Below are 11,058 nucleotides of genomic sequence, written 5' to 3'. Positions count from 1 at the left end.
CCAATATTGGTGCAAAAGTTGCGCGATCATGCAATGATCTCTTACCCATAAATTAATTAAATTTTTGTTATCATATTTAGTATGATGTTTTTAAGATGTAATTTTTATTCAGGAGGAGGAATGTTGTCCATCTAGCATTCCCCGAGCCCACACATAGAGGTTTTCAAGGGGCATGCATGTCTTTTCACACCCCTAAAAAAGGGGTTGTGTGTGGGCGTGACAATGCTAGATGGACAACATTCTTTCTCCCTTTTATTTTACTTTTCAGATTCAAGGAATTTATGTATAAAGTAAAGTAAAATTTAATAACTAAATATAGAATAATGTGGAATTAATGATAATGTTGGGTATTGATTACAAAAGATTTTTCCTTAGCTTTAAAATTTTCAGTTCTCTTCCCTTTAATTTCCTTTGCTACCAAAAGGAGCCATAGTCTCTTAGTACTTTCAATTTTTTGTTGACAACATTGTCATATTTGAAAGCTCAAGTATCAATGCAACATTTGAATGCCAACCGAAGTATCACTTGAGTGGATGGTGAGATTCAAATCTTTCAATCCCAAATGCAATCAATTTTTCCTCAACCCTACCGCACCCTGTTGTGAGGACAATAGCGTGATGTGGATTCACCATGTATCATCTACCTCACCCATCTTCCAGCATGAAGAGAAAATGAATGGAAATTAAATCAAAAGTCACCACATAGATGTAAGGTGTAGGGCCCACAAATAAAAAAAAGGGTAATTAACCACGCCACCCTCTAGAGAATGTCATTATTATAAGATCACCCCCTCTGGTATACCAAATTAGACTCAAACTCGCTATCGTCAATTGTTGTGACCGAATATACCTTATATGCTGATGTCAGTTATTATTTTTTTCTTAAAATATCAAAATGCCCTTACTAAGTGTGAAGTACCTAAAATACCCGTCTAATAAATCCCCATCCTCATCCAATACTTACTATACGCTAACCCTAAGGTTGTGTTTGGTAGTCAAGAGAAGAAAAGAAAAGAAAAAAGTACAAAAATTGTACTTTTTTCTTTGGGTAAAGAATTTTTCTTTGCACTTGGTATGTCTTCACCCATGAGAAGATTTACCTTTTCAAATTCAAAATTCCCTTGGGAATTGTGAAATTTTCTTTTGTTTTTCCAAAAATTTTCTTATAAAAAACACAAGAAAATATGAAAACATAATAACACAAAAAATGAATGATTACACAATGATTTCCTATGTATCTATCTCTCTCTTAAAATTTAATTTTTTTTAAATTTTTTTCTTTTCTTCTCTGGATAACCAAACATACATAATCTTTTTATTTTCTCACCATTTATTCTTTTTTTTTTTTTTTCTCCTATTGGCTACCAAACATTGCCTAAATCGATACCTTCACGTTCGGAATTGTTTGAAGCGCCGACAAACCTTTAGAGCACCGGCGATCCAAAATAGATTAGAGACTATAAAGCTCTCCAGAAAGTCTGCAGCTTCCTACACAAGTTATCTCCCATCTCTTCCTGTCTCTCTGTCGATTCTTGTGGACCTGTTGGTCTTTGCCTATTGATGCTGTCTTCTTCGGTTTCGCCATTAAAGCTGTCACGCTGTTTCGCACGGGGAATTTGTAAGTTGCCGTCACGGAAAAGTTGCAGTAAATTTCATCCCTTACCCATTAAAATCCTTTCAATCCTGCATTCTCTAACCAGACAGACAGGGGTTTGTTTTTCTTTCTCATGGAGGTGATGAAGAACACAAGCAAGCATTTTCTTGTCTCTGTAATTTCTCTGTTAGCTCTGTTATACATTCCACTGAGCGCATTCGTCATTTTAGACCCTCTTGATTTCTTGGCTTTGCAATCTATTTGTAAATCCCTAGATGATATGCCTGGCTGGATTTCTTTTCCTCATGGTACTTTACCTCCGATCCCTGTGACTTAGCTGGTGTATACTGTGAAGCTGTGCAGTCCTGAAAATCTTGGTCTGTGGTCCCCAAATTGGTGGTTGTTCATTGGGTTATCCTAGGACTTTAGGTATAAAAGGTGCTTTCAAGGAAGCTGTGGGTCAACATTGCTTTTCTTTTTGTCTGATCAGTATTAATGACTGCATTAAGGATGAGTTTATATAGATCATGTGTTTGTGTCGATTGAAATTACAGTTGCCCTATTGCCCTTGGTTTGATGATGGAGGTCGAATTTAATTCAGTAGCTGTGATTAGAGGGCTTACGTTACCTAATTTCCCGCTGACCAGGGAACCGATGAAAATCAGTAATTTCAGTTATTGTGCATACAAGAAATGTTTCAATGGCCGTATCGTTGTCATTCTTCATATATTATGTCCTCAGATGATTTAATGGGGGATATGAGGATATCTTTAGTCTCCTTAAGGTAATCTCTTTAAACCTGGGCGATCCCAGAGCTGGATCTCCTGGTCTCAGTTGTGGCCGTATCGACCCTGCAATCGGCAAGCTCTTGGCCACGGTGAATATTTGAACGTGAGTGGAGGTTAGCGACATAGCTACACTCACCTCTGTGCAGTGAAGGAGAACACCGCCGATGGTGGCACTGTGCCGAAAAGTGCGTCTTTCTCTCACTGTGCTCGCCTCTGCGCTTGATGGCTTCCTCAACCACTTCCTCAACTGCACGGTGAAGGTGACTAGAGGTAGGGTTGAAGGGGATTTGGTAAAAGCACGAGTTTTAGTCAATAGGTTATAATGGTCATTTTAATTCCTCATCTAACAGCTAGGGGTGTCAACCGGTCGGGCCGGTTCGGTTTCGGTCGGGCTTAATCGGGCTTGAAGACTTTCAAAGGCTACACCGTGTCCGCCCATTTAACTAATCGGGCTTGGTTATTGAGGGCATGGTACACTTTATATTCGGTCGGTCGGTCTCGGGTTATAATCGGGCCACCTTAATAGGGCTTTAATCGGGCCTTAACCGGGCTACGAACATGTTTAATGTTAAACGGGCTTTAACCGGTTTTTAAACGGGCCCTCTTTAAAATGTGCTATTATATTCCGGTCCACTTATGCAAGCCCAAAAAAATGACAATAAATCAATAAATGATACAAAATATAACCATTATTTAAAATGTGAACATGTCTTTACTTTTTAGTTTTTATTCTTTAATTTGAGGGGTAAAATAGGTATTCTACAATCATCAAAGGGTCGGGCCAAGTCGGTGCACAATAGGCCGGTCTCGGTCGGGCGTTATTTGGTCGGTCTCGGTCGGGCGCCCGACGGTTCAAGTAGCAAAACCGAGACCGACCATTTATAAACGGGCCGGGCTCAAGCCCGACACGTTTAATAAACGGTCCGGGCCGGGCCGGTCTTTAAACGTTCGGTCCCGATCGGTTTACCCGGTTCGGGCCACAAATTGACACCCCTACCCTCTGATCGTAGCTGGCCTTTCTATAGTATTGGTGCATTTTGGGACTTTTATAAGACTTTTGGGCATCTTAAGTTACTGTATAAATGTAGGGATTCTAACGTTACTATGCTATATTTACAAACCTTATGTAACCGAGACAGGGGAGTGAGTAGTAGTTTTTCTATGTAGATCTCTTTCTATGTAATGGTTTTTTTTTTTTTGGTTAATAAAAAAAAAAAATTTGGGATGATGCTGGTGGTTGAAGACCCTAAGGCCTAAGCTGTGACCGCGTGAAAAAGAAAGCGAAGCACGTACATCGTGAGGTTGTTAGGCCTAACGAGTGAACAGGAACACTCGACGTCACTCCTTCCCTTATCCCTCTCTCTTCCCCTTCCATTCCTTAATTGGAGTTGCTCCACGTCCTCTTTTTGTTTCGCCTATAAATCGACTAGAGAGTGAAAGGTGGAGAGACGGAGAAAGTGTGTGTGCGTGTCTCTGTGTGTGTGTGTGTGAGAGAGAGAGAGAGAGATAATGGAGGTAGAGAGGGTGCAACCTGTGGCTTCCCAGTCCATTCCAGAGAGTAGGAAAGAAACAACGGGGGGAGGGAGGGTGCAACCTGTGGCTTCCCTGTCCACTCCAGAGAGTAAGAGAGAAACAATAGGGGTAGAGAGAGTGCAAGCCATAGCTTCTCTCTCTATCCCTGCTGAGAGTATCCCTGTTGAGTTCATAAGACCAGAGACAGAGCAACCAGGAATTACAACCTATCATGGACCAGTCCCTGAAATCCCAACCATTGATTTAAGTGACCCAGATCAGAAGAAGTTGGTTCGTTTGATATCTGATGCTAGTAGAGAGTGGGGGTTCTTCGAAATTGTGAACCATGGGATACCCAGTGAAGTCTTTGAGAAGTTGCAGAAGGTAGGGAAAGAGTTTTTTGAGTTACCACAGGAAAAGAAGGAAGCTGTGGCTAGGAAACCTGAGTCCTCCAGTAGTGAAGGGTATGGGACCAACCTTACAAAAGGTGATGAGAAGAAGAGCTGGGTGGATTTCTTGTTCCATAACATCTGGCCTGCTTCATCTATCAACTATCAGTTTTGGCCAAAGAACCCACCTGCTTACAGGTTTGGATCTTCTCTCTCTCTCTCTAAAATACATTGTGATTGATGATGAAAGTTTCAATCCTCCCTGCTAACTTCATCTGATTTTTCATAATTTTTTTACAATATGTGCCGTTCATCCATCCTCCCATGCACAAGTCTTGCCAGGGCAGATCCTCTTAGGTTTTTCTTTTTTTTGAAATGGTACTCCAAGAAAGGGGGACATGTGCGATCCAACACTTGTCGCTTTTATTTTATATATGCCTTTCTTCACTATTGTAGAAATTGAAATGTATAGGTGAATGTATGTGCAGAAGATCCAAACTCAGGGGGAGAGAACTCTTGATATTTGAAAAATAAGGGTACAAGAAAATTCATTTTTGTTTTCTTCCAAGAAAAAAAAAAAAAAAATGAAGACGGGTGGAAATGTATCCTCCCACCAGCAGTCAATTTAGCAATTTTCTTTTTATTCTTTAGGTGAGAGAAGGGATCGATTACTATTTAAAAGCCATGGGAAGGAGAAAGTTTCCCTCACCCAGTCCATGGTTTTAAAAATCGGATCAGATCAGATTGATATCAGTTGAAATCGATATTGAGTCTCGTCCAATTTCAAACAACTTGTATGATTTAAGTGTAAAATGGTTTGAAAGACCGTTTCTGTTTAAGAAAAATAAAATAAAAAGTCAACTATTTGAATCGGTTTTGATTGAGACCGATCCGTAATATTAAATTCATGTCACCCTCGGTGTAGGAAATCAAAGATCATAATTATCTCTCTTGTGCAAAATTGTCCATATCCTTAGAGATAGACAATGATATTTGCACTATCGGTGAGGAGAAACTTCATCTTAAGAAGAATTTCAAATTATTTTCTTATCGGAGAAAGTTTTTTACCTCCCAAGATGAAAAAGAGAATCTCTTCATCTACAGTGATTTGATGTCTCCTCATCCAAGATTTTTTACCACCCAAAATCTTATTGGAGAAAGTTTTTTCCATTTATCGATTATCAACTTTATCATTTTTTATTTTAGGTCTTGTCTTTTAAAACATTGAAAATATTAAAATTCATCCTAAATTCATAGCACATCTTTTTTTCTTTTTCTTTTTTTAAATAAATGCCAAAGGCAATTCTTGGTCAAGTGGATTAAGGAAATCCTTTAACCATAATTAATTCTCTCTCATGACAATGACAATATTTTAAAATTTTCCTGTCACATATCAAATTTCAACTCGAATTAAAATTTATTTGATAAAATAGAGCTTTGAAATATTGAGACCATGATGAGTATACAATAATGGTCGTAATATACTAGGCATCAAGTTTTCTAATCTTGGCTATCGGATTGGGATAAGTCCCGGCCAATACCAATCAAATATCAATTTGAATCGGTCAAAATCGACCTTGGATCGAACAAATTTACTCTTGTTTATAAAAAAATATTTTTATTACTTTTTATCCTTAAGGTTTTACCAATGGATCGGTATGGGATTGGTCAAGACTCGGGATTAGTCCTGATTGATACCAATATATGGGAAACTTCACCGATTCCAGTCGATTTTTGAAACAATGGTAGGCATGCATGGATGTACGTATATACAGATGAATGTCAAAATTGGGATGGTATTTGATTAAATTAGATTTTTTTTATTTTGACCGGTAGTTAATCTACTTCAAACCCCAGTAATATGAGGTAGGACTGCTGGAATTAATGATAATATTCACTTTTCAAACTACTTAACATTTCATATATGGGGACGAATATATGCTCTGAAGTGCATATGATCTTTGCACCTAGGCATAGAGGGTGTGAGATGATTACCTTACCCCTCCGAATAGGTGCCTAAGCATAAAGTCTTATTGGCCGGGGTGCTGGTGGGGCCAGTCTCCTTGACATTTAACATATCCACATCATATATTTGTCCCAATAGAAAGGATGAAAAAAAATCCATCCTACCACTACTAATGTTAAATTGTATGTACAGAGAAGCCAACGAAGACTACGCTCAGCACTTGAAAGGTGTAGTGGATAAGCTGTTGACAATCCTTTCTGAAGGGATAGGACTTGAAGGGAACGTACTAAAAGACGCCGTGGGTGGAGAAGAATTGGAGTATCTTCTGAAGATCAACTGCTACCCACCTTGCGCTCGCCCTGATCTGATACTTGGTGTGCCGGCACATACCGATATGTCGGCCTTAACAGTTCTAGTTCCCAACGATGTCCCAGGACTCCAAGTCTTCAAAGATGACCGATGGTTTGATGCAAAGTATATCCCCAACGCTCTCGTCATCCACATTGGTGACCAGCTTGAGGTAATTTAATTCTCAAATAATAATAATAATAATAAAAAAGACCCTATGGCACTGACGCTCAGACTCAGGAATAGATAAAATGATCATCCCATCCCTAATGATGAAAAGCAGAAATCTTATCTCTGTTGACTCATCCCTTGCACTCCCATTGGTTCCCTCAATGGTGAATGATTGCTCTTAGATAAAGAACCACTTTTCATAATAACAATAATAATAAATGTTTCCTATGGGTTTAGGGGAAGCTATTGGTATTGGTATTGGTATTGGAATTGGTATCTGTCGACATCGATCCGCATGGATTGGTGGGTATCAATCAATTTTATCCTTTTTTTTTTTAAATACTTATTTTTTTACTATTTTACCCCTGAAATGATATAGATTATCGATCTGGATCGATCAGGGTTCGAAGATTGACCTCAACAAATACTGATCCAATATGACCGATACAAGACCGATACTTGAAACCATGTTGTAAATGGATAGATCAATGGAATGCACGAGAAACTATCAATAAGGGCAATCATTTCACCGACATGTGTTTGGGCACAAGCCACACTTCTCCATTGAAACCATTTTTTTCAATAATAATGATAATAATATTTTTTAAACCATCTTCGGTATAATTTATTTTTATAATTTATATATAAAAAATTATCTTTTGTGTCTAGATTATATAATGAAAAATAGATTTAATATGCGTAGAATAAATTATGTTATATCAATTAATGCAATTTTTTCCACCACCCAAAAATTTCTCCCCTACGTCCCCCATCAAGAAGAAGTGGGAGGTCAATAAAAAATCCGTGTGCCAATCAATAGGAATGACCGGTTGTTGGTGTGGTAGTTTGTGTTTTGGTGGGGCCCACTATAATGCAGACAGAGGAAAGAAGTCAATGGGTTTAGGATATAAAAGGTGACCAGTAGCCCATACCATAACCAATGTCAACAATCTGTTACCAAACTGTGGAAACTACCCTTAATTAATCCAGCACGTCATGTGGGGCTCATTTTTAAACCACAGACAACAAAACACTTCACCATGAGTTTTTGTCTTAATGTGTGAGTCTCTCGTCATTGTGGGCTCTGACAAGGATCATAATATATTCTATTTCACAAATAAATCGTTTTTTAACTTAAATTCATGATTATTAGTTCGGAATAATTTTACCATTGTGTTGAGGTACACCTTTTATTAATTCTTTTTTTTTTTTTATGGTTATTCAGGCCTAGTTCCGTGGGTTCATACTAACCGCACAAGTGCATGAACTAGGTCATACTGGAGTTGAATGAGTACCATTCAACTTTCACTGAAAAATAATGAAAAACATTAAACACCCCCTGTGTGAATGGTCCAAGGTGTGTTTAGCGAGAGTCGAACTTAGGATATCTGAGTTTACGGCTCGTACCAAGTTCGTTGCTCACCAACTGCACTACCCCAAGTTCGTTACCTTTTATTAAATCAACCCCCCTCCCCCTTTACGCTCATTACTATAATTGTCTGTGTTTTCAGATCTTAAGCAATGGCAAATACAAGAGTGTCTTGCATAGGACCACAGTGAACAAAGAGATGACAAGGATGTCATGGCCAGTGTTTTGCTCGCCACCTGCAGAGATGGTTATAGGTCCTCTTCCACAACTTGTTAATGAAGATAACCCTGCAAAGTACAAGACTAAGAAATACAAGGACTATCAATACTGCAAGCTCAACAAACTTCCACAGTAGAACTACTAAATAAAGGATTGAAAACAAGTGTGGTTAAATAAAGTAGTAGTCCCTTCTTTCCCTTTTCTTTGGGTTTGGTTATTTGTAATGTTGTCCTTGTCTTATATGGTTTTGTTAGCTTATTGGTCATGGTCATGAAAAGAACTTATAAATGAAAGGGGCCAAATAAAATTTTTTTGATAGTTAATTGGATGGTTAGGTTATTTTTTGTTGTTATTCTTATTTTATTTTATTTGTGTACTTGTGGAACTTGATTGTTTGGAATGAAAAGATGTGTATGTGAACATATGACAGTCCATGATTCCCCCACCTCTTATTCTTGGCAGTATGAGGGGAAAATAAAAACATAAAATTAACGATATTCAGTGTTAAAAAGAATGAAAATTAGGTATTATGTTCATATGGTTACCATTGCGGCATTTGTACGTTAAGAATATGATTTCAAAGGTCATATCATGAATATATTGAATTAGACCACTTGAGAATCTTGTAAGGATCATTATTAGATTTTGAGAAAAAGATTCTCTATGGTGGTACGTTTTGGTCTCAGACCATAGAGGTTGTTTTATTATAGTCGAATATTGTACATTGTGGTGTACCAATGGTTAATATCTCTTTGACTATATCGATGTGTTGGATTCGTAATGTTTATCCGTGAATAGAATAGATGTTCAATAAGAAATCTATTACCCGAATAGAACGAATATCTTGATAAAGATGTCTTATTATAATTGGATGAAAATTTTGAATTTGGTGGCATGTTTGATAAATAGTTGCAAAGGACTTGAATTATTAGTTATTAATAATTATATTTTAAATAAGTTTTTTGAAAATTGTTTTGTATCCAATAAATTAATAAGATTCTTTAAGTAAATCATTTTGACAAATTAGGGTAGAGAGAGTAATTAACTCCATATTCGTAAACCTCTTATGCGATATTGTTAAATGGAAGGACTAAATCGAAATTAAACTATTAGTTTGGGGTTTATACGTTATATTCAACATGAGTTGTACTTATGAATAATAGATATTTCTATTAACTAGATTGAGTTTGACTCGCGTAAGGATGCCTTAGTAGGATCACGCAATAGAATCTTACCACTTGGCATGTAGACTCTATAAATACTAGGGATACCAAGGTTTATAAATAAGAATTTTAAGTGATATCCAAGTAAGAGAAAGAGCTCTTCCACTGTTGTCTTGTTTAAACATAATACCCATTCAATCTTAGCATTGAATCTCTTATCCAAGTATTTTATTCCTTTGGAGAATTTTTGCTTGTGGCCCCTACTACCCTTTTCCTTTCTTCCCTTGGAAAAGTGGCCCCATTGCCCTTCCATCCCAGCCCCCCATTGGTTGAGTCACTTGCTCATGTAGGAAAGCTAGCATGTTATTGGTGAAGCCTAATCTCAATGTAATCCAGGAAGTCCTAGTGATTCTTCCCTATATTGTAATGTGTTAAAAACACTAAATATAAGGTTGATTTCATAAGGTACTGTGAGGGTTAGGGTTTTGTAATTTCTTCATTGGAATAATGAAAGCTATGGTTATCACTCGACCATGGACATAGTCTATCTTGAGTAAACCACATAGATCTATATGTTCTATCTACTGATCTCTTTTTTCGTTTTTCTTTTAAAAATTATTGTTCTGTTGCATTATTAATTCCTAATATAGCAGTGTGCCCAATCTCCACCTAATAAAATAATTATCTCATTATGAACATAAAAATCCCTTTAAATCTAACACACACCTCTAATTTCTTTATGAGGTCCCTCCAATGCAGATGTCTTCAAAAAGTTTAAAACAGAAAGGCTCTAAAAGGCAAACTTTTAAAGGTAGACTAGTAAAGCCTTTGTCTTGTCATAATACGAGTACTTGGGAACCTTATGGGGCCTATGGACATACATGCTAACCACCACCTGGTATATATGGTAATAGAGAGTAATGAAACTGTTCACCTTCACAAAATATCAAAAGCTACTACCCTCCATTCATTTTGTTCCTTCTATATTATCCTGTTCCAATTTATTTTTAAATAAATTCTTTTGTGGGACTCCTTGAAAGCTTTCAAAATGATTAGACCTCAGGTTGCAAAAGTTCAATAATAGACCATTTTAGTACCCTGCTCCTGGCTGTCCACAATAAAAAACTGAGAACTCAGGGTCCTCTCCATTAAAGCTGCTTGGGGGATTCTAAGCAAAATATTTTAGAAAAAAATAATTGAGTTGAAACAGACGAGGAGCAATAATCACTCTTTAACCTTTTATTATTGGATTTAAGAATTTTTCCGTAACTTACTCAAAGGACTAAAGTTGTCTTTGTACTCCATTAGAGAAAGGATCACCATATAATAACCATTTTTTTTCCTTTTTCTGGTAAGCACCGTCGATTCGAATTATATATGTTAACAAATGACCGGGTTTTTTTTCAGCCACAAAATTCATTCACCATGATGGATTCAAATATGAACTTACAGTATCTTGAGGATATTTTGGAGAACATATGAAAACCTAATATGGTTTGTGAACCCCAGGATGGAGTGGTTATACCTATTTGGAACTAAC

General features: G+C 37.1%; 1 protein-coding gene across 1 annotated transcript; it reads left to right on the top strand.

Moving 5' to 3' along the window:
- Window positions 1–3,834: 3,834 nt before the first annotated feature.
- Window positions 3,835–8,678, top strand: LOC122068147 (flavonol synthase/flavanone 3-hydroxylase-like). Its single transcript, XM_042632016.1, has 3 exons — window positions 3,835–4,480; window positions 6,441–6,768; window positions 8,279–8,678. Exons 1-3 carry the CDS (start codon window positions 3,891–3,893, stop codon window positions 8,489–8,491), a joined length of 1,131 nt encoding a protein of 376 aa, XP_042487950.1. The 5' UTR covers window positions 3,835–3,890; the 3' UTR covers window positions 8,492–8,678.
- Window positions 8,679–11,058: the final 2,380 nt, after the last annotated feature.

The sequence above is a fragment of the Macadamia integrifolia genome, unplaced genomic scaffold (assembly GCF_013358625.1).
Source record: "Macadamia integrifolia cultivar HAES 741 unplaced genomic scaffold, SCU_Mint_v3 scaffold3455, whole genome shotgun sequence".
Classification (NCBI taxonomy): Eukaryota; Viridiplantae; Streptophyta; class Magnoliopsida; order Proteales; family Proteaceae; genus Macadamia; species Macadamia integrifolia.
Note: the sequence above shows the minus strand (reverse complement) of the source record. Positions and strands in the feature narration are given on the sequence as shown.

What these genes read in the sequence shown, in the direction of transcription:
- LOC122068147 (XM_042632016.1), top strand. Translation starts at nt 3,891, where the DNA reads ATGGAGGTAGAGAGGGTGCAACCTGTGGCTTCCCAGTCCATTCCAGAG. An exon ending in AAGAACCCACCTGCTTACAG is followed by an intron (nt 4,481 to 6,440) that starts GTTTGGATCTTC and finishes TTGTATGTACAG; the next exon opens with AGAAGCCAACGAAGACTACG. An exon ending in ACATTGGTGACCAGCTTGAG is followed by an intron (nt 6,769 to 8,278) that starts GTAATTTAATTC and finishes CTGTGTTTTCAG; the next exon opens with ATCTTAAGCAATGGCAAATA.